The following is a 25789-nucleotide window of genomic DNA, read 5'->3' on the forward strand; positions in this document are numbered from 1 at the left end:
CAAAGAAGCGAGTGATTGAACTGAACGTGGATTTTTTACCCGTCTTCTCAGATCGTTAAGTACCTCTATAGCTGCATGGATTGCCGTTACAGGCGCAAGAAGTCCCGAGATCTTAAGAGATAGTGTCGATTTTACCGTCGCTGTGGTCACGTGAAACGGTCGTAATGTTGGCTCACGGTTTCGCTCCTCTGCCCCTTCATCCGGACGAGTAGCTTTTCTTCCGAACCGGTTGAATCTTGAGAAGAGTACACACGCTCTTGCGCTGGTTCTTTTCTTTTTAAATAAAGCCGTACAAACACGTTCGGAATAATTTTGGCGGTGAACCGCGTCCGGTCAAGAGTTCAACTGTCACTAATAATAATTTCTGCTCCGTGAAGACTGGTCGAGGTGCCACGATCATAGAATCAGTTGTTCAGTTGGTCGAGCAGCACCGTCCGAGAACGTTTAAATCATAAGTATGTTATATTGTGTTACATGTTTCGAAGTATTCAATGTTTTCAACGAATTACTTTTTAGTACTTGCGATGATATGTTACAGTAGGTACTTGTGTCATTGCTATTGAGTAACGAGTAATTTGAAAAACCTGATGCAGTAGAAGCTTATGGATGACCCAAATTCATAGTTTTTCAAAAATTTTCCGTTGGTCTTTTCATCTTCAACGCGACTTATCAGTTCTCCGATTTAAGACTTCCCCACCCCCAACCATTCACTATAAAGCAACCTTCGGATTCTATAAGAGTTGAAACCTATGTTTATAGTATTCCAAATTAAGAGAACTTGGATGACTGTTTGTTGAATAGAATCACGGTTAGTCGTAGTTCTTTAACCTGAACTTGAAGCATCGTCGTGGCTAATAATAGTCAAAGCGACCATATTTAGAGCGGTAGCACCGTCTCTATTCGTTGTTAAGGTTTCCTCGATTTACACAAAGACCATTTGGAGCGAGTTCATACTGAAAGATGCATACTGTTCGTGGATAATCGCGATATGTAAGTACAGCCGGATAGAAATTTCAACGATATAGAGAGAGTAGAAGAGTAGAGTACATTATAGCCACATCCCTGTAGCTCATAAATTATCAAAAGAAAATTCTTCTATTTTGCTACGCGAGTCTCTGAGATTTCGGTGTTGGTGCAGTGTACGTTCATTCGAGTCTGAAACAGGGGTAAGGTTTAATTTCGTGGAAACCATTTGAATAAAGCACGCCTCAAGTGCAGCATCTCCAACCGGGCAGTCAAGCAAACTTGATCTCAGCTCGTTTGTTTGAACTCGCGAAACTGCTTCGACACACATTACGCTCAACATTCGTCCGTCACTTCGAGCGAGGGACCACCCACTATGACTCATGTAGTACAGTGGAATTATCATTTTAGGATGATAGCGGTCGATGCTTCCGTAGTTTTGTTTTTTTATAACCTTCCGTGTTGTGTGTGTATATGTAGATTTAATACAGGGTGACAAAACAACATCTTAGAAAACTCGACTTAGACAAAAAACGCTGCCTTTGTGTATCTTTAGAACTCGTATGTGACAGGAATTGATTAATGCTAATGTAGAACAGGTTGATCGCGCAGGTACATGGCTCACATAACAATTAAGTCACGTGGTTCCCGTGGAAGAGCAACTGATTGCTGCAACTCTGTAATCTTGACGACTGTGTCTCAAAAGCATGATCAAAACACGGCATGACACCGAACATTTCGCACTCCGCACCTAATACGATTAAGGGAAAGGTTCGTTGGACTTTGTAGCTATGAGAAATAGCGGTGCTAGAGGGTTAATTATTGGTTTTTTTTTTTTGTTTTCCTCCTGAATGCCAAGGATCCTCAACTAAGGCTCTAGAACAGTTTCACAAATTCTATCTCTCGAGAGAATGAAGATATCGTCGAGCTTATGCACAATTTTTTAGATAGTAAGTTTTTCATGATGTGTAAAAATTGGGAGCCCTGGAAAACAATAACCGGCTACGGGGGTTTGATTTCTTTTATAAAAAATTTCATTTCTGACGCTGAAAATATCTTTTTTGTGATCGCACGGAGTTGTGTTTTCTCTTTCATACATAACTTTGCATGAAAATATTACTCCGTAATTACGAAGTTTTTTTTAGATTATTTATAGTTATATATATTTGTAATTCACCTACTTCATACATATTTTCCATCAAATACTGCATTATGAGTTATAAATAATCCACCAAATGTTTCGTAATTTTTTTGTCAACCGCAAAGTCCTATTTCGACACGAAATCATGTATGAAAACAGAAGCATAAGTCGATGCGACCACGAAAAAGTTTTTTTTTTTTTACCCTCGAAAACGAAATTTTACACCGAAAAATCGAAATGCCTTGGCCGGTAATTGTTTTTCATGGCTATTGATTTTTTTACATGTACGAAAACTTAGTCTCTAAAAAATTGGAAGTTGGTTTGATGATATTTTCATTCGCTCGTAAGATAGAATTTGTGAAAGTGTTATAGATTTGAACAAATTTTCAGCTGTCATAGAGGATCCTTAACGATCGCAAGTGACTCCAAGGAAAAAAAAATCATGAACCTTTCAAAAAGTGCACCGAACCTTTATCTTAAAGATATAAAATATTGTATCGAGCACAATACTTCTGAATTTAATTGACGCTTTGTCAGGTCATTTCCGAGTACAATTCATTTAAAATGTTTTTCACGAATTCGAAGCGTCGTAGTTACACAAGAAATGTGAAATACGGGCGGTAGGAACAAAAAACGCATTGAATCAGGAACAGTATTGTGAGTTTTAACGTTATTTTCATCTAAAACTTCTTTCTGCAACCGAAGTACTTCCACGTAATATTTTCACCTTTGGCATTTGTAATTCCTTTTCAACCGGTATTTAGTTGTGAAAAGAGAAGGAGTAGGACAGAGGAAATGAAAAAAAAAATAGAAAAATAAAAGTAACGAATCAAAGTTCTCTTCGCAGTTGTCCTCGATATACTTTCGAACGCCACGATCTAGTCGAAGCTTCGATCTTGAGTTGCGATCGCTGCTGACAATGAGATCACGTTTCTTGCGTAATAGGCTTCGTACGTTACGAGTTAATTTGACACGTTCGTGATTTTCAAAGAGTGCCTCAAACCCGTCGGATAATTTTTATTAAAAATCGTTGTGAAGCGATCATATTACGATCAATAAACGTCGTCCATATACCAGCGTTAAATCCTTGAAACAAACTCGTTAAAAAATTTGCCGTTTCAATTCGCGTCCAACTTAATTTGGGTAGCTGTTCAATCGGTTTCGCTGACCCTGAGAATTAATCGCCGGCAATTATTTATAAATTCGTGCCAACCTAACTGCCGCATTGAAAGTTTGACGAGGCGACCAATTAGATGTTGCTGTTCGAACGTTGTGCACTGCATATTATTACGTACACGTTGAATGTATAAACGAAGAAACGAGTATCGGTATCCACGGTTGAAAATATTGCAGAAATTGCGACGTCATTTTTATTAATAACTTTCTCTTGTTTAATGGAGAAACCCAACCGGCTTCCATGGATCAGACTGGGTCCCATTCTTTCGATCACGGATCGTATTACGCTTCCCGATACACTCTACCTCCTACTTCACGCCCGGTATTAGCAGGTAGGTACACAGTACGTATGCGTACCAAAATACATTTACAATACACGCATAAATAGCTGTCCACGTCAGCAAGTAACAAGCAAACACGATGTGGGGATACAAAGAATTTTATGACTCAGTAGGCACCTGTTTTGTTTGCTATCAAATTACCACCTCTGTGTACGTATAAAGTATTTTACGCATCTTTTATTACGCTGGAAGGTGAACGAAAAACTGCAATGGAGATCTGTCATCTCTTCATTTTTCACAGTACATCGTTAATTCCATGTATTGTGTAAATCGTATTTTTTAAATATGACGAGAGGTCAAGTGAGTTTTAGGCAGTGCGAAAGTTTTGTATTTAAACAAAGGATTCAAAAAAGATTATTACACGCATTAATATCGTTCTCGTGTAATTATGTAATCACAACGATAGTCAAGAGATCGTGAATTTCCTACAACGTTCATAAAATTGTAATATTGAGGGTAAACGAACTGACAACCGCCCTAAACGTTCAGTTGAAACTTGTAACTTATTTTCAAAAACTCCCAACACTTCACTGAAATTCATGAAGATATAGCTAGAATTTTTCATTTCTCTACCTTTTAGCTTGCTATTCACCAAAAAATCGAAAACTGATCATAATGTGGATCTTCCTTTAACTATCGTAAATTGAAATAACGAAAATCCCACAGAAACGGAAGTTATTACCAGAGTCAAATTGCATCTTCCACCATACTTGAAGTGATTTTTTTACAGTGCCAGAGAGAGATATTCCATTCGTTAAACTCAATCAGGAAAACTCTTCGAAATTGACTCATAATTTACTGTAACAATTCACAATGTAATTGATAAAGGGAGAAGAACTGCAGCGAATCCCATCAACAGAAACTCCAATATGTATCAAGAAAAATTAGTTAATATATTTTTCCATCCAGTGCTACGTAACGTGGATTGGGAAGAATATATTTTCTCTTGAATCTAATCGCTGTTGCCCAAAAAAGGGGAAAAAAATCTCATAAATCAAAAAGCGACTCGTGATAATCGATATGCATGTAAAGTATTAGTGGAAACACGGCTTAAAAATCCGACAAAAATCTGGAAAATGTTCGCAGCATCGCTTAATTTGAAACAATGATTCACACAGCCATCCATTGCACTTATCTGCAGGCATGTACATAACCGAGCTGCTGAGCTGCTGACTCGCAGAAGCCAGCTGGCATACGTGAAGATTTTTCCCTTCACGTCTACTGGAATAGGCGGTGAAAACGGGAACGGGAGATTGATCGATTTATTATCTAACGCGTACATCACGTAGTCCGGAGCCGCAAATTAGACGTGATTGCTTGGAAGAAAAGGAAAGGAAAAAACCTTGAAAATAGTTACGTTGAAATTACCTCTCAGGATTCATCGAAGAGATCCGCAGCAATTTCTGCAGTGCGGTAAGACTACTTGGGCTGTTACAAGACATTGTGGAAATATTTCTACCGATCCAGGATCGCGGTGGAATCTTATTCATAGTCAACTCAACAGTGCAGACTGCGTAAATGTACCCACGTAAAAGGCTTGGTAATGGCAAACGCCAACCGCGTTTCGTGACATAATTCACACAACCTCCGAGGCTTCGAGAAAAACGGTTTCGTGAAACTTTCAAATCGGCCGGGAGCCCAATTTCAATACTGGGTATCCCTCCGCTTCGCGAATTCCTTAGTAAATACCCGTGCCTACACTGAGAAAAATTTCATTTGTTACAGTAACTGGAAAAATTCAGTAAAAGAGGTATCGTTAAAAAAACTGTTTGAATATTGTTGGAATTACGAAAAACGAGGCACGCCTAACCATTTTGCGCTATTGTCGATCCTTTTCCGGTAATTGCAATGGAAAATCAGTTTCTTCGGTTTGCTCTACTTTTTTAGTTAAATAAGGCTTTAACGTCAATTTATCGTTACACAAGCATTAAATTTTCGCAACAGTTACAAGAAAATATAGTAACAGTGATCCCAATGAGAAAGAATATTAACGGATACTAGAGTTTCCGGTAACAGCTAGAAAACTAATTTTCCTTTTCTACCTAGAACTATATTTTTCGATTGTGGTAGAAAATGAAAATAGTTAAGGACTGAGCGGTAACAAGAACTAAAAAATTCTCTCAGTGTAAGTGTAATTGCGTGATTCTACGGTCAGCTGCTTAGTGCGTTTAATTTCGCATCGTTATTCCTTCCGCGAACGTCGCAAACGACGGGGTGATGATTGTAAGGACGGTGAGCTGTTTACCCGGTCGATACACACGAGTGGCTCGGAAAATTTCAATTAACATGTACAGTTGCGCGGATCTTTGGATCGTTGGAACTGCAGACATCGTTCCATTAGAAATGATAACGGTTACGAAATGCGGAATCGGAGCATGAATTGATTACTCCAATTTATTCCCCGAATTCGACACTCCACATTCACTCGATCGATTTGATCGTTTTTCTACAGGAAGGCATTCAAGTCACGACCCCAGCAATTTTCGGTTCGTGATTTCTCGCGGTACAGGTAAAAATAAAGTCAGTTAAACCGTAAAAGTTGATACATTCTTAGTGATTAGTGTCTTTTTTTTTTACACGTATTGTTCTAGTCTAATACACGAGTATTTCCAAAAATCACGAGCGAGAAAAAATGTATGGTTATCGAGGAATCTAAAAAACGAAGTGTTTCTGAATATCTGCTATCATTTTTCAACGGTCTTAATATAATTTTTCTTTTGAATATTACGACTTCAGAATTTTTCTTAAAACTGAAACATTTCCCGGAACAATTTTTCTGTTTTCATTCTTTCATCCAAGCTGCAGTTTTCGAGTTATACTTTTTCATACATTTTATCGACTGCTAAGATCCAAACCTTTTCAAATAAAGATCTGCAAAAAATCATACATCCTCTAATAAATTGAACAAAAAAAACAAAAAGATTCTACAACGTTTGAATCGCAGTCAGGTGAGTCAGGCAAATTAAATCTGTAAATTTACCCATGTGGCTATGGAATCCCTTTCTGCCACAATCCGATTCTTCACACCGCGGTAAAATTTTCCTCGGTTCTGTCACCATTCGATTCACAGCATGCCATTTGCAGCTACAATTCACCTGCAGAAGTCCCAGAGCGATTCGACACGCGCAGAGGTCGGTTTTTACTCGATCCGCCCCTTCATCTGCTAGCAAAACTGTTACCGCGTATTAAATTGAAAGGTTGCATATGCCACACAGAATTGGTTGGCAAAAACGACGAGTTGAATTACAGCTTACCGTGTGCCATGACCATCGTATTATAGTCAAGAATTTTTTTCACCAGATGCAAACACATGTTTGAAATTTATAAATGTCGGCACTCTCAGTAAGAAATATAAGTTTTAGGTGAAAATGATTCAACTGAGAAACTGAAATTTAATAATTCAGCATCTCTACGAAGTCTTAATCAAAGTTGAGCTTTACTCAAGTTTCTGATATATGTTTCGCGATCAGAGTTTTTCACATTATTTGCACTCGTTTTATTCAAAATTCTTGTAAGATGAAAGTGGTGCAACTTTTAGAGAATCTTACCGATAGCTTGACGCTTATATTTTCATACATATTTGTACACAGTTTTAAAACAGAAGAAGAAAGAAACAGGATCGTTTACTACCGGAAATCGTCGAACTCAAGGAGCCTTACTTTCACATTCTGAATCGAAATCTCGCAAGTGTTAGAAGCAAACAATCTCAAAATCTATTCAACTATCTTTACGATTATCGGTATAGATTGCAAAATTCAGAACGAACAGAGAAGCATACTCTAAGGCATAACAGCAATTGGCGGTCGGATCGAAAATTTACAAACTGTTCGCAGTCCATTTCTGACATTCTCAAAGCCTTTCGAAATTTCAGAAGTTGAATAAAAAAGCCTAAAGGGACAAAATTTCCAGCATTCGAGTGATTGAACCCTACGTAACGAACATCCATTGCACCTCACCGTATACTGAGAGCTGTTCATAAATGATTTTGCCTTATCATTTACCCCTGCGAGTAAAAGGGGCGGAGTCGAGAGACGCGATGTTCGAGATACGAGCAGCATGAACATGCAGGTCTGCACACGTGCCAAGTGTCGAGCAGGATTCAATGAGCGATCGCTGGAATGAAATATCGGATAACATTTAGTCATGACTTTCTTTCGTCACGGTGGTCGCACAAAAATTTGCCGAGTGTTCGAACCGACGATTTCTGTAGCATAATCAATGCAAAAATTATTACACCGGTCAACACGGATTTTGAGTCTGCTTTCTAGACGTAAAATTTTGATTTCTTCCGCGTAACTAATAGAAGAATAAGTAGTTTTTTTAAATAAAGTTTGTTTGTGTAAAAATCGGAACGATATGTCAGATTTTTAAGAAAATTACCCATTTGCTCAAACATTTATTTGCAACAATTCAACAAACTTTTGAATCAATTTTATTTAAAAATTTAAATACGAAATTGAAGTTCGTTTAATTGTTGTTCACAGTAAATGTTTGAGAAAATAGGTAATTTTTTTAAGAATCTGATATGTCGTTCTGATTTATAGAAAAGCAAACTTTATCTAATAAATATATTGTTTTATTCTGTTAGCTACCTGGAAGAAGTGAAATCTTGACATATAGAATCTAGATTCAAAAATCGTGTTGACCAGTGTTATTTATCAACGTAAAAAAGACAAAAGCAAACCTTATAAGTAATAAATGAAGATGTTGGTTATCATTCGATGTGTAGAATCAAAATTTACTCATTTAAATATAAACTAAAAAACAAGTGTGTTCTTGCCAACCTGTGTTATTATACCTACCCACATGTTAATGCGTTATTAGATAAACTGACCTGCGTTACGTTCATTTGAATTTGAGAAAATTGGTGAACAAAAACTAGTAGCAGTAGTAGACTAGAAACAACTTTGGAAAATTCTCTGATGTTTTAAAAAAGTGTAAGGGAAAAGGGCATAGGAGTGAGAAAAGTTCTTTCCGTTGGAAAGTTGGTCCAGTTATAAATTATATAATTGTGTGAATAAATTTGAATATCCCTTTACTAATTTTATACGTTGAAATAAATGGCAGGTACGGGACTCTGATAAGATCATGATGTTGGTGACACTTGCGAAACGTTATGTACTTCGAAATCACCAAACAACCTCTGTTGCTCGTATTCTAAAATACAAATTAAATATGTTCTTTAGCTGTAGTAAAAATGATGGAAACTTTTCATAACGAAATATATTTCAGTCACCGAGTACTAAAATGTGTCTTTACAACAGTAAATTCATCATTAGTTGCAGACTCGAACCAATTGAAACGACGAGTTCAGTCACTCCCTAAAATGACTCGATATTATATTCCGTATTGACGTTGTACGTAGGCAGTTCAAAATAACAGAAACATCCTTGCGAATATCGCTTCCAAGACTTTTATCAACATTATTATCTGTTTTCTGGCTAAAACATCGACAATGAGTGTGGAAACGAGTTTGTCAAAGTTGGTAGAGAAAGAGAAAAAAACACGATGGTTCCTGTTGGTACCTGCGATGAATTAAAAAGGAAACTTTGGCTCCTTTGAATTCTACGATTCCACGATGTGGCTAAATCCAGCAAACTTCCTCCGTTTATATGCTGCTCGGGCCTTTATTCACAGGTTTTTATCGTCACCAATAAAAATCCTTTCACCTCTCGAATACGTAGGTACGCTACTGCCGAATAAGCCTCAGTATAGACAATTTGACAGACTGACGATCTTTGGCCTTTCAGTTGCCAATCGACCCACACCACCGAAAAACAAGCTGCAAGTAGGTGTTTGTATGTGTATTATTGAAATGGCCAAGGACTTATCGCAAAAATCAAATTCAGCGAACGTAATCCTGACTTTTTCCCCTGGTTACGGAACACATATTCTGCATGCAGGTAGTGAATCAATTGCTTTAAACGTAAATTTTATTTTGTCATACTAAAACAGATGAGAGTTTTAGCTTTCAAATTCGTACGAAGTACTTTTAGAACTTTGCGCACATATAATATCAATATTTGTCTAATATCACGCGGTGGAAAATCTAATCTTACGGATATAGATATTTCAGTTTGAAACGACAAAATATAACAAGATGATATTCGGTTTTTTTTTTTTTACTGTCATTCAATTGAAATTGAGAAATTTTATCTACCTGGTCAACTGACTAGTATTGTATCGTAATGGATAGCTTGATTTGTCAAACGAGGATGAAATTTTGATAAATAGTATCGTATTTTCGAAAGAAATTGGTCGAACAACTCGAACTTCGAATCAAATCGAGACTTTTTTATCGTATTTAGTTTTAAAATGAACTATTTTGAAGATACGGTAGATCTCTAACCATGGGTTGTATTGAAAACATTAAGATACCACACAAACCATTTATCAACGTTATTCATGCAATAATATTTCTAGCAGTCGGTAAACAAGTGAGAAATATATGAAACATGAACATGCAATAATCATTGTCTCCTGAAAAAGCGTTTTTGAAACGTCATACGATTTTCTCCGTCTTTGATAAAATCCGAAGTGAATCTACATACGAAATTCCACATAACCGATCAATTATGGGTTACCTATAAACTAAAAGATGATATCTTGTGTTATAACTATGGAAAGTGGATTATTTCCGACGAGTGCATGATGATATCACACGCTTTTTTTAGCAACAGCTGCGAAGGAAAGACTGATTTGAAAAGCAACGAAGGAACCACTAACGTCGGGTAAAATTGGGCTAAGGTAACTTACGCTCAATGACACAGAGCGTAAAAATGAATTGTTCGAATGTGCGCATGTGCAAAAGAAGGCTCTGGTGTGTAAAACCGAGCACCGCAGTTGCGCGCATGCGCAACGTCATTTTACCGCACTGTTCGGAAATGGAGCACTTTGCGCACGCTCCACAGGCTTCGAAAATTCTACTTTCCAAGCAGGTATCGGAAAAATCTTTCAATCAGTTAATGCTATAAGAATTCACAATTCGATTGAACATAAATTACCTTTTGCAGCAATTCTCGTCTCTCGACAAATGTCTGTGTAATTATCAAGACTCAAGGATTCTACGATAATATTTGCAACCGAAAGAAGTTCCGACGTATTATCTCGCCCAAGAGAAAAACGAAAAAATGAAAGCTGGAACTGGGCACAGAAAAGATGCTCGAGAAAGATTACACGATGCCTTCTGCGCTTAATATGCTTCGGAGGAGGCTGCAGTGAGAGTTAAGACCACAACGCTAACCGCACAGCGCGAAATACACCGCAGCTAGCGAAAGAGATTTCCTTTTCCTATCGTCCCTTTTTTATCGATGAACAACAGCTATCGGATTACGTCATGTTATCCGTTCTCTTTCCCGTTTTTCCTGCGTTATCGATGCGGGTATAAAACGCGAAAGCGAGCTCTAAAATATCAGAATTGGGGGAAAATCCCGTCGCAGTCTAAGCAGCTTCAAATTTTCAGCTTCATACCTTCGCTCGCAGTAAATATGGTTACGTTTCGAATCGGAGTAATGATTTTTAGTCTGCATTTTTGGGAAATCAGATTTATCTTGTCGGTATAAAATTGATAAAAACATTCGGCATACATCTCGTGGCATGATTTGATTCTCTAAATCATCTAAAAATGTTTACAATACAACTGCTTGTTTTACGACAACCGAACCCTCCATTCTTCAATCTCCAGAATTTTAGTCTTCTAAAAAATAAACTGTTTACTCCTAAAGGCATTCAATTTTGTTACGTAGAAAACTGTAGCTACTGATTTAAAGTAACCGTGGCTTATTACTGCCACCTATAAGTGTATTAACCCTCTGATTCCAACCGGGACGCTCAGCGTCCCACCTTTGTTTCGCAGCTTTTTATTTATTAAACTACTTTTTTGGATCCACATGGTCCCTGAAATATTTCTAAATGTAGAAAAAATATAAAACTTATTTATTTAATAATTGCAAATATAGCACATGTCAACAGATCGTTGGAATTCGTACTTGTTCACGAAATAATCATTTTCTGCCAATCTACCATGTGAGTATGAATGCCAATTTTTACACAAACTTAATACTTAATACACACCGAAAAATTTTACAGGATTGTTTGACTATGTTTTGTCTGTCCACTGTATTGGATCCGCCATTTTGAATTTTCAAAATTCACATTCGCTTTCGTAATTATTGAACCTAAAAACCATGTAACATAGCGTTTTATCAAAATAAAATAACTTTTTGAATTTACATCCGCGATATTGGATCAGCCATTTTGAATGTTCAAATTTCGAGTTCAGACGTATAATCAGCGACCGCAAAAGCCCGCGTATGCAAAATTTCAAGCGAATCGCACGAAAGGAAAAATGTATGCATTACAGGATTAACACAGGACTAAACAAAATGTACAAACCAGTTAGGCTTGTTCGTATAATAATTTCCTCCGCTACTCGCGCATAAAATTAATACGGGATACGCACAAGTTTTGAACAGAACACGAGCGTGTGCGTGCGGACATCGACAACCTGGTGCACCGTGCGATGTCCGTCCCGTTACACGGTCTAGGCGGCATATGCACGACCAGAATGCTAGTCGTCGGTGCAACGAATGGAGGCGCGGGCTGCTGCATGTGTGTATAAAAATCCTGGATGGCTGGGCGATTGTAAATTATGCATAACGAAGGAGCAGGTTCGTGCCAACGAGATCCGTTACGTAATTTATCTCCGCAAATCGTACGCGCGTATCAAAATAACCGAGAGGTAACCTGCGGTGGTGCGGTTTATTATACGTCGCAGCACCCTATCGCCCATCTGATACCCCAGCATCCTTGCCGAGCCTCAAGCGCCGCATCAACGTCGCGATTCAAGGAGTCTTAGATGTATTTATGTATTTCCGAGGCATACGTCCAGTAAGCTGGGAATAAATTCATCGTTTTATGCGTCGGGTGTTGTTTTTTATTTATTTTTTTTTTTTTTGTAAATTTTGATTGAACGTAAAAATCATAAATTCATGGAAATTGATACGACGTGTGATCGGTAGAAACTCGCTTTTTTTACAACAAATATACAAATGTCGAATCGAACAGAGATTACGATGCCATTACTCAATTTTTGCGACAATTGTGACAGTAACGATGCCCAATAAATTCTTACACGAGACGATCTCAATACTATCTTGCAAAAGCGAATTACTTTGATTTTTTTCACCCATTTTTTATCGCACGGTTATCCCGGAATTATTGTTTCTTTTGAGTACGCTAAGAGCAAACTAATTGACGTCGTAGATGTTTCGTAAATAGTTTTCCACGTTGTATTCTAATGATCGCAACTCTATCTACCGCTGTAATTCCAGAATTTCCAATTTAGTGATATTACAAAGGCTGATCGTGTACAAGCACTTTTAAACAGAGCGATGGAAAAAAATATCGTCCGTCAAGCTTATACATATATGTGATAATTTTCTTCACAGATAATCGTTAATTTTTTTTTTTTTTTTTTGCTACAACTGGTTGAATACTAATAACTAGAGTTTGTGTTACTACGTCGTATATACTTTCATTACTGAATAATTTCATCGATTTCAAAGCTCACTAGTCAACGAGACCAGCGATGAGATGGTACTAACAGCAAGGTTAAAAAAAAAATAAAAATTAAATGAAACAAATCTTTTTCACTGAAAAACATGAAGTGCTAGAGGAAATTAGAACTTAGTTGTATGCATGATTGAGACACTAAAAATTACGTCAATAAATTCATACAGCAAATTCACCCTCGAATTATGACGTCACGCTGTTTTTTATGCGCTGCATCTTCCACGATCCTCAATTGTATAGCAACGCTATCTGCTTGTAAGCTGATCGTGAATGCATATAATTCGTGCCACCAAACTTACCTGAAACATAAAAAAGTTTGAAATTTAGTTTCAGTCTGGTGCAAATAGAGGACATTATCTTTCTACTGCTGCTGGAATCTAGTCGTGTTCTACTCATAGATTAACTTAAATCTACCTGTTTGTACGAACAGGGTCATATCTAGGTAATTAATTTTATGCATTCTTATCCCCACGACTATTTGCACAGAGCTGCACGGAAGAAGCAGCACAGCAGCGAGGAGGAACGATAAAAACTTGACCAATTAAGAAACTTTTCGCTTTTCTAGAAATAATCGGCATGCTTAGCCGTAATATACGTATACATACAGGCATAATTACAGTAAGCAGAATATACCGAATTCCTACGTCTACGTCACATCTGACCAGATGTCTAACTACATTGTACGTATAAAATTCACACGTATGTTCGATTGCGTCATTCGAACAGAGTCTTTTAAAACGGTTACGCACATCTTACAGTTATGCAAAGTATATCCGGCGGTGATCGAAGTAGTTTTTACCGGTACTGTGATCCAAGATGATTGTAAATACACCCTCGTACTTGTTGAAAAGATATTTGACTGGGCAAAAGCAAGAAATATCAAAGGCACCAGTATCGCAAAGTATTTTCGAAATCTTACTTGACAGGGAGTCACGTTTGACAAAGTATGCTACGAGTGTCTGTCTCTCGTAGAATGTTACGCACTATCGGGATATCCGTATACCAAATTAAGTTCTAACTTTTTTGCAACGACGAGTGACCTTCGCGCTTCACGCATGCCTATACTGGTTGTAATACTGTAGGTACACATCACGAGGTGGATGCTGAGCGATTCAAGGCCCCGTAGTCGTCAGCTATGATCTATTTAACCTGTACAGCAGTCGACACAGGTAGCCTTGAATTGGTCAGAGTCCATCTCAGGAGGTGTACGTAACTAACATTATACATACAAAGATACAAGCATGGACATCTCTGTTGTTATTTTCTATTCCATAAATGTTCCGGTTTCCCGTGCGAATCTGATATTATTTGCATGGCTGCAGCTGAAGAAACGCAAATTATATGACGACATGAGCTCCTTCACAGCAACGATCTTAAACTAACAAACTAGAGTTTCGATTGGTTTAAAAAAAAAATTTAACTGCAACGTATCGAAATAGAACGTCTGATTTCAGTGTGATCATCCAAGCTTCTGTTCGTAACTCCAAAAACATGACTGTATAATGTACATATATGTTATTCGAATGACTTTCTGATATCGTTAAAATTTCAGTCGTGGTTAAATGACACTAAAGATACTTCGTGAAATACAGGTGCAAACAAGGAGATAGTGAGAGATAGATAATAAACCGTCAGCATAAGGGAGCCGGAAAAACTTTCATTGTCAGCTACAATTCTATAATCTTCTGCGTGTCACAGTTTGTATAAAGACTACGTATTTGTTCGAATGAATCTCATTTCAAGGTACCTAATTTTTTTCACAAAGCAATACAATGGCCGTTAACTAATCATTGATTGCGATGTGGAAAAAAGATCATGAATATGCAAGTGCGGAAGGTCTTGTAAGCCTACAATGCTCCACCCAACAGACCAACAGATGGTAATGAAAAGGCTACACAGATGCAATTAGACAATCGGTATAATAGCATTGTTCGACGAAACGAAAAATAAGAAATGAATACGCATGAAGAAATCATTTCAGTTACAAAGAACTAGGCAAGACGAAACGAGACGGCTTGCACCTACATATAATATCGAGGGAACTAGACGTGGTACGTGGGAGAATCCAGGCCATCTCGACCTGTTACGGCCCTAACCATTTATAATTTTGTTTACCTCTTGGTATGTTACAGGGCGTCGCAACCGAGTACGAGGTGTATAATTTTTTAATCGATCGATCAACGAAACCACTGTTAGCCATAATCAATTTTGATGGTTTCTAGATAGTGGATTCTTTGTAAAAAAAAATGAATGTTTTGCGTACTCTGTGTTTATGTGATTCTGTTACACAATGTGCTCTAGAAAATGCTCATGATTTTAGTGTCGAACGTACGCTATTCGGGATAACCGTACGTAGCAGTCAATAATTGGTGGTATCTTAGTATATACACCGTCGAAGCTTCACTTTTAAATACTTCCTAAATTTGAAATTATTATAACATAGGGCATAGGACTTCTATAACCGAAGGGGATCCTCCAACCAAAAGTTTAGGTACCCTCAATTCAATTTAGAACCCTGAATTTTATGGTAGATTCTCGATTTGGAGATTAAACCTTTAATTCCAGGGTTAACCCTCAATGTTCAGGGAGAATTGGCACCCTCAACTCGAGAGTTGACCCTTGAGTTGAGGTCAACCTCAACTATACTATACTAACCCCCTTTCAAGTTGTGGTTGATTCTCAAGTTGGAGATGCGAATTCGGCCCCAAATTTGAGGGTTAACGTGGGAATAAATTTGAATTTTTTTTATTTTAGCGAATTAAAGGACGTCTGTTGCTAATTATAAAACTCACTGAGATAATGAAGAGACCGGTAAAAAATTGTTCATGAAAAAATAGGAATTGGCACGAGCATAACATTATTGTTAAGAAGATACATGAATCGTTCTGCAGAATTCTGCACACGTTATTCCGTTCGCGTGTAATATGCATATCGTATACATACCACTCGAGGTGGCGAGTTAATTTTATCGGCAAACCACATCACGCCTGGCTGCATTTTGTTCTCAAGCCCAGATTTCTAAAAGTCAGGAGAGCGTGATTGCTTGATTGTATGAACATATAAGAGGTGTCTGATTTCAATCGGTCCACCGTAGAAAATATCTCCTGGCAGATAATACTAACGCCAGCGAACAAGCAGATAATATTTTACGCCGAAAACTGCACTTCAGGTGTTTCCATTTTTATCGAACGGAATTTGGTTTTCCAGCGGTTACTGTATAATAGTATATGAAAGCCGAGACAGATAGGTTTCATCATCTTAAAGTGGAAATTGAATCAGCTCCTGATTGTTTAGATTTTACGCAGGTATATTGATAGTTTACCCGAAAATCGTAGAGTATGTACATGAACTGCATATGGTCCTATTTCTATTCCAAGAAACGCAGTACCTAACAGTAATTTCGACATCTTCCATCAGTTGTACCAGTTTCTATTTTCATTCGTCAACTTCGACACCCTATGGGTGGCATTGGCAGTGGTCATCCAGTCCCGGAAATCGCTGAAGCATTGTAACTCCATCATTGAAGAATTTTTCACGGTCACCAAAAGAACTCGAGTGCAAATCTTAATGGGTACGTTTATTCCAGGGTACGGTTTTCAGGATTGGAATCGATTCTCAGATCACGATCAATCTACACCTACCTTGTTCCGTACAAAACACAATGAGCATTCTATTTTCCAACAAAATAAGAGTCGATATATTTGCCATGCGAGCAAGCACATTTCATGCAAGAGTTGCAAAATTATTCCGTTAACGTAGCTACATAGTTTCACGCTTGTCGACGGTCACGGAAAATTTTTTCCGCACGTCCTGTACCTACTCGAAAAATGTATTGATGAGGCCACACATTGAAAGTTTTTCATTGGATCAGCGAATATTATTTATCCACGGTGTGGCTACCGTGCAAACCGAAGCACAAGAGTTTGTTTGCGACTGCATAATTCCGAATCGGGGAATCTAAACAGTCGGACAAACGTCACTCTCTAGATCTCCAACACAGTTTCATGGTTTACCAGCTGCAGTCATGGTTGGAGTTGATGGTCGAACGCATTGGCAATATACAACCGTGGATCACAGCGTTAAATCATTTCTGCGCGAGCAGCAGTGCGTCGCGAAACAGCTAATGGAGATATTCCCCGTTGACCAGTGCGAGGCAGCAGAATGTGCTAATCGCTCCACCGAATCCCTGGCCTCTGGCCAACGACATGACCCAGCCTTATCAGAGTAATGCACCTGCCTCAGCTTCTAACTCGTGAGAATTCAAGGATAGCGTGCATATTGTATTGACGCGGCAAACGGCGTGAATATATCACGCGGGAAAATCAGAAGGCATTCTTATCGGGGTCGAAGTTCATACCTGACCTCGGACACCGTCGACACCTAGCAATTTGCCGATATCCGGTCAATCGCTTGTAAACCTCGGGGTCACGGTTCAATTGCAATTTCGCTTTTGTCGATTCATCTTCAGGCCAAAGAATTTCTGTGAAATTTATATCTGTATTCACTGTCCAGTTTGGAGAGATTTGGAGGATGTTGAGTCTCGCAATGGCTGGCCACTGAAAGAATGCAGTGGTGGCCAAGCTTACGCCGTGCTGACTTACAAACACCCCGCGTTCCAGAAAATAAGGATCTGTGGTTCCTTTTTTAAGTTATTTAATTGAGGAGTCCTAATACAAATTGCGATTTTTGCCACTTCGGACATTGCACGTGATCATGAGATAAAGTCACTATACCGGTGAATGAACAGCGATCAACAAATGAACAAAGTATCTATTACATAGTGATTTTGACATAATTGTTTATTCACTGGTTTCATTTCATGAGCATTTATTTACTGGTCTATTTACCCTACCTCATCAATGAATTTATTCTGTTCCGTGAAATGGCTAGTTTGACGGTACAGTCCTTTCGTCAATTATCAACCTTGACTTACCGAAAATCTTTGAAACTAATATGTTGAACTATCTTACTGTGTAAATGGTGAAGTGAACATTAGCCGACTTTCAGGTCGTTATGTCCTTTTCGGACCCAATATCAGCAACAGATGATTTTCCGTTGCCTGATTTGTCTTCATTGTACCTATTTTTATACGCTTCGATAATGCCCATTTTCGCGTCATAGTTTTCTCCGTTTCTTAGTGAACCGGCAATTTCTGTTGCATGTTTTATGTAATATTGAGTTAATAAAAAAAAATTATCAGTTAATATCTATGGTTAAATGATAACTGTGAATAACTGAAATAAATGTGTAACTTCTCGACGAGTGTATTGAAAATTGTCGTGTACATGCAGGAAGAACGACTGTATGTAATTGATATTCCTTCAATGCCGTGACACGTCTACCAAGTTTAGCCAGTGTTAGTTGAACAAGTCTTGTCCCAGATTTCTGATAAATGTCAATGTGCTGACTAGGCGAAAGCTTGTGCAGTAGTCGACTGATCGTACCCTATTCACTGCGAATAGTTTGTATGGTAAAACTTTATCACTCCACCGATGCTTCGGTTCAAAATCATAGTTAACACCGATAGAAGTAGAGGAAATTTTCAATTGACAACTCTTTCTAATATTATTCAAAAAAGAGTGAGGATAAAAAAGTAGACAGATCAAGAGTGTGGAAGCGTTACAATATAACGAATTATCAAGGATGCGAAAGTCTATTTCCCAGAATTTTTAAAGCTCATAAGTCGAAATACAGAAAAACCAAATTGTTACTCACATTAGTTAGAACCTAAAAAGCGCTACTTTTTCTCATTACTTTATCAACAGAGTAAGCGAAATTTTTAAGATTTTAATTTTCATGGAAATCTCATCTCATTAGTTGTAAATTGTTGAACGCCAAACGGCAAATTCATTTTATTACGATCTCTTAATGCGTAATCCGAAAACTCGCATTCGGCCATTCGAGTGGTTGAATACGAATATAATATTCTCTTAATTAATGATAATCGGATTGTAAAATAAAATTTGTGAAGTGTATTATTTACATAAATAACTACTTATATGGACATTATTTATCACTTGGTACGTTACGACTTTGAAGATTTTTTCACTATGAGCATCCTAACCTCATCGTTAAAGAAAAATTAGTTGAAATACCATCAACCATTATAGGATATACTGTTAGCTTTTTCCAACAAAGCCTGTCAGAAATACGTTTATTTTGCAAATAAAAGCTTTTAAGTGCGATTCTCCCTTACAACGCCATATTAAAAATTAGTTTTCGTTTACTTTTCTTTTTTCTTACTAGATCGATGACCTAGTTCAAATTTTAGCATATGTCAGAACAGACTTTGTGACTTTCGTAGAGTGACGAGGTTACGTAATAAAATTAAGTACGATTCAATCTTCGAACGATAAGGAAACCGTATAACGAGCTCAATCAAGAATAAATTCGATGTCTCAAAAATTAAATTGAACTTGTATTATTAATCTCAAGTTTTCAGCTTCATTCTAACGTAAGACGTGATCCTAATATTTTCTAGTAACCGCGTTACGCTGCACAGCTACAAGTATGCGCGTGCGTGCTTCGGCGCCAGTACGCACGCGAGTACCGTGACGTCAGTTCCGGCAACGCGCAACGCCAAGACTCCGGGTCAAGTATACAGTCTGCCCCCCCCCCTCTCATTCTCTCTCTCTCTCTCTCTCTCCCTTTCTTTTTTCTCGCTCTCCACTCCAGCTCGTTTGCTCACCCGTTCCGTGCAGTCTTCCTTTTTACTACTCGACGTGTCCAGTTCCGCTGAACCCGACCGACAGCCACGGCCGGCGTGGTGGCGGTGTTAATTTCATTCTGCGTTCCCGCGGATGTGTGCGAGTAGCTTGCCTAATGCGCCTGCATCCGTGCGCACGCACACCACTCTGTAAGTCCACGATTCTGACGACCCCATCGAGGAGAGTGGGGGTCTGACGGTCTGCGCATGCGCCGATCAGCGCGGCTAAGTAACGGATGGCGCGAAGAGCTACCGTTGATAACGCCCAGTCCTGAGTCCAGCGAACGCTAAGCATTGTGAGTAGAGCAGCCTCTGGTACATGTATCAGTATCGTAATCCTCTCCCGACGTCTCTACACATCGTCGATACGTACCCAGAGTACAACGCAAATACTCCGGTGGCTGGTCAAGCATTCCAACCTAGTAGTAGTTTCATGGCTCTAGTCACATGGCGTCCTCGTGGCGTTCACTCGTCGCAGGTGGACCGACACGACCGACGCGGGCTCTACAGTCCAGCAGATGTTGCGTCGTGTCAGAGCTGTACGTGTGTCTTGCATGGACGATGGAAGAGGTATAGTCACGAGCAGAAATTCACGTTCCGAAATAATGTCATACAGCGTATAATGTAGGGTCGCGCAGTGACATGAAATGAAAAACCAGTCGAATCAAAAAGCAATTACCTTGAATTCAATTAAACGGGAATGTTCATGCTTGTTGCATGACTTAAATGCAGCTCTACTTCTTACTTTTGCTTAGCATTGTAACCACGTTGTGAATGGGTTGACTCGCCGATAGGCTGTGACACTTACACCTATATTCGTTCACCTTAGTTAAAAGTCATTCGGTCAATGGACCAGGTTGTTTTCGCGTTCATCTTATGCAGTCTTGGTAGTTATATCGCACGAAGTGCAGGGTACCAAATGATACGAGAAGCCAAATATTTCACAAAGGGACCTGAGTCCAGTGTATGACCGACTTCTCTTGAAACAATTAAGCTTTTTTCATCCATGAAGTATAAGCGTAATTTTTATACGATTTACGTGAGCTTCTGGCATTTCCGACCAAATATCTACTAACGGTATGAGAAAACCATAGTTTCTTTTCAACCTTTTCAACCTCACTTGGAATAATTTTATATTCACGTTGTACATCTCTTTTCACAGTAAAACATGCATTGTTTGCAAGGTCTAAAGATCAAGTCTAATATCGAAATCTTTATTTACCATGCTTATATGACGCAGCTGTTCTACTACTACTATATACTGTAATAAGCACACCGAAAGTACTTTTGACCTAGCGGGATCATCTACAAAACACTCGATCCTTTATCTGTGATAATTTTTTCGTGACTGCTGTATGTGAATGGCATTTTTGTATGAAGTTAAAAATCATAAGAAAGAAATTATCGATTTCACCAGAGATATTTGACCGTAATAGAAAACGATGCGAACACTTTCAGTTCTTGAAGATCTCTTTTCTAAGAAATTTGTCAATTAATCAACCCCTTATTACGAAAGCCTACTACTTTCCACATCTTATGCATTGACTGAGTATATACCCAGGTTGATCAGAATGGGTAAAAACATGTTGCTTTCAAATGAAAAATGCGAATATGATACATTTAAAAGTCATCTACCTTTGGGGTTACGAGTGCCATATGGCGTTTAGCATCAGCAATCTCTATATTTGTTTAGGTCTATCGATCTTCAACTTAAACTCGACTTCTTGCTATTACTACCTGTTCCAAAATCACTCCATCTTAGCACATTTTTTTACATTCTGAAACTCAAGTGAGTAGTCGGCCATGCAACACAGCGACCTAGCGTTATGACGCACAGGAGACTTGATAATCGTTGTATAAATGTCCAATATTTAATAGCATATTTTTGAATCATTTTAGTTTTTTCGAGTTGTCTGACCAGAGCGTCAGCGATTCTGACCTTATGAACTGCTCCACGAACGATGTAATGAGAGCAAACTTTTACCCTCGGAATTACAGATCCCGTAGTCAAATGGTATCCCAAGTTATGTCGATCTAGGGTCATTACATGGTCCGCGGACTACACTTCGCGAATAGTAATATCACTTGCAGGTATCAAGTGTTAATGGATATCACCCTCCCCGGCCCACTAGACACCCGGTGACATGGCTTGCTACGATAGTGCAGAATGGCAGCAGTAGCACAAGTCTACATGCCTGTACCCATGGCACACGATCCTAATTGCGTTCCCACTCTGGACCATCGATGTTTGTTGACACCTGATCATGCAGAAGAGAGCTGTATGAAGGTGATAATGTCCAGAAGTCATTCCTATTAATAGATACCAGCCACTCTGATGTCTTAGTTGTTTACTGTTTGTAATCGTTTCACTCGACCGGTTACAGAGATGATAGGTTTTATTTATTTATGTAGTGATGCACTTCAAAATTGGACGTGGATTCTTATTCCATGATATAAAAAGAAATGCTACTGTTTAGGAACTCGGAATAAAAAAGTGAGACGCTGCAATACATAACTGAAGATACCAGCGAATCTAGTTTGACTCAGACCGAAGGTGGCTATCACTTGACGAAAATCAACATTCATTATTTTCAAACAAGACTATTGACAACATAGCTGCGCTTTAAACACCCAATGAACTGACAATATTAATATTACCAGATAGTTCCATAGTCTTAATCTACGCCTTGGATTCGCAACGTGGTGCAGTTAGTTTAACCTAGAATAATTTATTATACATAGTTCAAATGTTAATAAACAAGTCGAGAATTGAAAGGGCTTTGACAAATTCGACAATTTTTAAAACATTGGACTGATCACCTATAGCCAAAGATCATACAAAATAGAAAACAGATAGTCAAGTGAAGATTCTAGAAATCGCTATGTGTCACACTGCAGTGTAAAATTTGTACTTAACGATTCATTTGGAAACCTTTCACCATATAAGTACGAAACTTTCTTCCTTCGTTGACCTCTACCATGCGAAATTTCTGTTGCCGGTAATACTTCGCACGGCTATCATACCATAGAATTACTCAGAAGCAAAGAAGATACCTGACCACCTTCTATTCTTGGAAGATATTTTTCAATGTCCTGACGTGCAGCAGCATTGCCTCAGGGACGTTCAGCGTCGAGGATTTACTGACAAGAATCGACATCCGGTTACTAAATGGCGCCGGGAGGCAGCTGGATTCGCTCTTTGATAGTTTTACCAACCCGGAAAATACGCAACGGCGATAAGCCCTTGGCTTCGGAGGTGAGTTATACCACCTCTAATGTCTTGTATATGTAGCAAACAGGATCATGTATCCTGTTTGTAAATAACAGGAATCGTACGGGATGGAAATTATCGTTGTAACGCTATTTATATCGTATCTTGCATTGTACCAATTTAAGCACAAGTACCTGCAGAAAAAAATACACGCTTAACAGTTCTGGAGATGTTCGCGACTGATTATCAATTCGTTCTGGATGATTACGGAACCATTGGAGAAATTGTTAGTATCCACTTCAATCGATCCCAAGATACCGTTACCAATATTCTATGTACTTATCGTGTAGCAGAGAACTTAAAGACTATGTTTTGCTGATAATGTTTCCGGCACGCAGTCTCACTTTTTAATAACTATATCCATATAAAAATGAATGGACAGTTTCACTAAGAGAATGTATTAATTTAATCACTTATAGAGGTATTGTTAGGCAATTTTATTACACAGTTGGTAGACACAGCTAGATATTGATACTAGAATGATGATGAAACAATTCGGTTCAATAATTAATATCATAGAATAGCACAATCCGTTGGAAATTTGCAAGTCACACCAGATATAAAAGTTCGTTTTTTCTTTCTGAAGTTCAATAATGCACGTGGAAAGTTTCTGACATTTTTTTCCCCATGTTTCCGACGTCACGGTGTACTTTCATGATGATTTGCTTTTAGATGCAGTTGTGAGTCTTGGCAAAAGTTAACGGATGAAATTAGCGACCTCCGATTCATAACCCTTCTGTTATGGGTCGCACTCTATTTGATCACTCGTGTGCTTTCACGTAGGTTTTGACCAGCTACTTACTACAAACTGAGGAACCACCTTGGACTTCGTACTTTGTGAAGTACGCTGATGTGGTAAACGATCAACGAGGTATGTCCCATTTCAACTGGCCAGTTGGAAAAAGCAATTATCACGTTTTGAGGACAGGTTGTTATCCCTACCTAAAGTATCACTGCACAAAGAGAGCTAAGGAGGATCTCAGTGCCGACAACACCCTTTTCATGATCATCAAGATAATCAACCTTGGTAATTAAGCATACTTGTAAAATCCAGACCAGTTACCCCCGATGTTACCCTGGCAGTGACCATCAGAAATTTATCTCTTTCAGGAATTCCTACATTGATATATGGACTGACGGCCACGCAGCTAATTCGTCATCGCGAAATCGTTAAAACTCTTCATGGCAACGTGACTATTCATTTCTTATTGCCGGAGGATAAAGGCTCCCGGTATTAGCGTTTCATGCACAGTAATTATTTTACACCTTGTATGCTGTCCAATTATTGCGAATAAAGTATTCCAAACGCCACCACAAATCTGATCCATTCTTAATTAGAAAATCATTCATCCTTTCGCTGAGTCTGAATATCAAAGTGGCATTAACTGATTCTGAATGCAATTCCATTGAAGTACGAGGTACAGTTTGGCAAACGTTTTAGCTAGAAATTCATCGCTCATGCACTACGAACAGGATGAGGTGCATTGTGATTGACCCAAGTGGATTAATAAGTTGCAGTATTTCATAAGAACTGTCAAAACTAATCCTCGACGGATCGTTCAGCGCCAATACAATCCTATTCTGAAGAATGATATTCAACTGAAATAGATATTTATATTTATAAGCGCATGTGGCCAACGGCCAGGCATAACGATTCCTGTTAATTATGCATATTATATGCATGAGTTAAGTCGCCCACGGTAAAGCAGGGCGAAAACCTGCAGCTGACATTTATAGGCAGACCATAGGGTTAAAGTAAGTGTGTAACTACGGTAAAGAGGCGAAGGAGCGAGCCGGTATTATAACTTGGTGCAGTGGTTTGGTGACAAGCACCAGGCCACTAGGCATGAGGCTGACAATAAGTGGCAAGAAGCTCGAAGCCGAGCAGTAAAGTTCAATGATTGATTTACGCTGCACTAAAATGAGAACTTGGTGTTTTAATGCTGTGTCATTGAACGCCACCAACGCGTTTGATCACAAAAATTGCTATCCGAGTAATTAACAACTGTAGGCGTTCATCAAATGGCAGTTCGCGTACCCCGGTTGTATGCGTATATTGCTTCTGAGTAGTTAGAAAAGTACAAGAATTGAATTGGATACAAAATAAATTATTTCATTACACTAATTGCAGACGAAAGTCGTTTCACCGCGCGCTAATGGGACAGATGAATCAGACAGATGACTGTTCTTAGTCTGCTCGACAATGAATCATACTTTTCCGTAAATTAAATGTTCAAAAGTTTATACGGCGAGAAGTTTCTATCACAAGACTTTTAGAAAATCTCACTGAGCTAAGCCTTCACTTTGTATGTTACCGGGTGAGGCTTTTTAATCAAAGAAACATTCAAAAATCATTTCTTAATTTAAATTTAATGCTAACCCGGTAAATCGTACCTTTACATTCCAGTCAGCCAAGAGGATGCTGAGTTGTGATAAAAAATCCTTTGCTCCGAACGTTTAATTTCCCATAACCACCGCTTGTTCGATATACTAAGCTGGATACTATGGGGCCATTTATGTATACTATACATTACGTTACACTATGATTTCAGATTTATAACAATAATTGAATGAGGTGTGGATAGGTTTGAGAAAATATCTGCATTATGGGATACGAT

General features: G+C 38.5%; 2 protein-coding genes across 9 annotated transcripts in view; one reads left to right on the plus strand and one right to left on the minus strand.

Annotated features, from left to right (window-relative positions):
• The window catches only part of Cad99C (cadherin 99C), a 113597-nt gene that overhangs the window by 66827 nt on the left and 20981 nt on the right, over positions 1-25789 (minus strand). The window lies entirely within an intron of this gene.
• On the plus strand, positions 19776-24479 carry LOC124212058 (uncharacterized protein C15orf61). Of its 4 annotated transcripts, XM_046611788.2 has the most exons (5): positions 19776-20196; positions 20278-20470; positions 22930-23156; positions 23955-24198; positions 24282-24479. In XM_046611788.2, the coding sequence occupies exons 3-5, from the start codon at positions 23070-23072 to the stop codon at positions 24407-24409; spliced, it is 459 nt and encodes a 152-aa protein (XP_046467744.1). In that variant the 5' UTR covers positions 19776-20196; positions 20278-20470; positions 22930-23069; the 3' UTR covers positions 24410-24479. The 4 variants fall into 4 exon arrangements, with proteins under 4 accessions (XP_046467744.1, XP_046467735.1, XP_068993486.1 ...); XM_046611779.2 differs by lacking the exon at positions 20278-20470; XM_069137385.1 differs by lacking the exon at positions 19776-20196 and having other exon boundaries at positions 20205-20470.

Source organism: Neodiprion pinetum, chromosome 1 (genome assembly GCF_021155775.2).
Source record: "Neodiprion pinetum isolate iyNeoPine1 chromosome 1, iyNeoPine1.2, whole genome shotgun sequence".
Classification (NCBI taxonomy): Eukaryota; Metazoa; Arthropoda; class Insecta; order Hymenoptera; family Diprionidae; genus Neodiprion; species Neodiprion pinetum.